The following is a 495-nucleotide window of genomic DNA, read 5'->3' as shown; positions in this document are numbered from 1 at the left end:
ATATATATATATGCATGCAGCAGCAGATATTTTTCACCTTGTACAGATGCAGCAGCAGCAGCAGCAGCAGATGCAGCAGCAGATGCAGCAGCAGCAGATGCATCAGGAGCTGCAGCAGATGCAACAGCAGCAGATGCAACAACATGCATGCCGTGTCTCATTTGCTGCTGTCCTTAACAATGCTGCTAAAGCGCTGAGTCAGCAGCAGCAGCAGCAGCAGCAACAGCAGCAACAGCAGCAGCAACAGCAACAGCAGCAGCAACAGCAACAGCAGCAGCAACAGCAGCAAATTTAGTGCGTAGGACCACTCGCCCCAGTAGGGGGTGACCTAGAACCAATTTGTTATTTAGCGCAGCAGCAACAGCAGCAACAGCAGCAGCAACAGCAACTGCTGCTGCTGTTGCTGCTGCTGCTGCTGCTGCTGCTGCTATTGCTGCTGCAGCTAACTGCTTATTTTAAGGTCATTTTTTGTGCATTTAATGATACAAATAAATG

General features: G+C 49.7%; 1 protein-coding gene across 1 annotated transcript; it reads left to right on the top strand.

Annotated features, from left to right (window-relative positions):
* Nucleotides 1-46: 46 nt before the first annotated feature.
* On the top strand, nucleotides 47-295 carry EMWEY_00046530 (hypothetical protein; the record flags this gene model as incomplete). Its single annotated transcript, XM_013479202.1, has 1 exon — nucleotides 47-295. One exon carries the CDS (start codon nucleotides 47-49, stop codon nucleotides 293-295), a length of 249 nt encoding a protein of 82 aa, XP_013334656.1.
* Between the last annotated feature and the right edge of the window lie 200 nt (nucleotides 296-495).

This window comes from Eimeria maxima, genomic scaffold (genome assembly GCF_000499605.1).
Source record: "Eimeria maxima Weybridge genomic scaffold, Emw_scaff965, whole genome shotgun sequence".
NCBI classification, from domain to species: domain Eukaryota; phylum Apicomplexa; class Conoidasida; order Eucoccidiorida; family Eimeriidae; genus Eimeria; species Eimeria maxima.
This window is presented reverse-complemented; position numbering and strand designations above follow the sequence as displayed.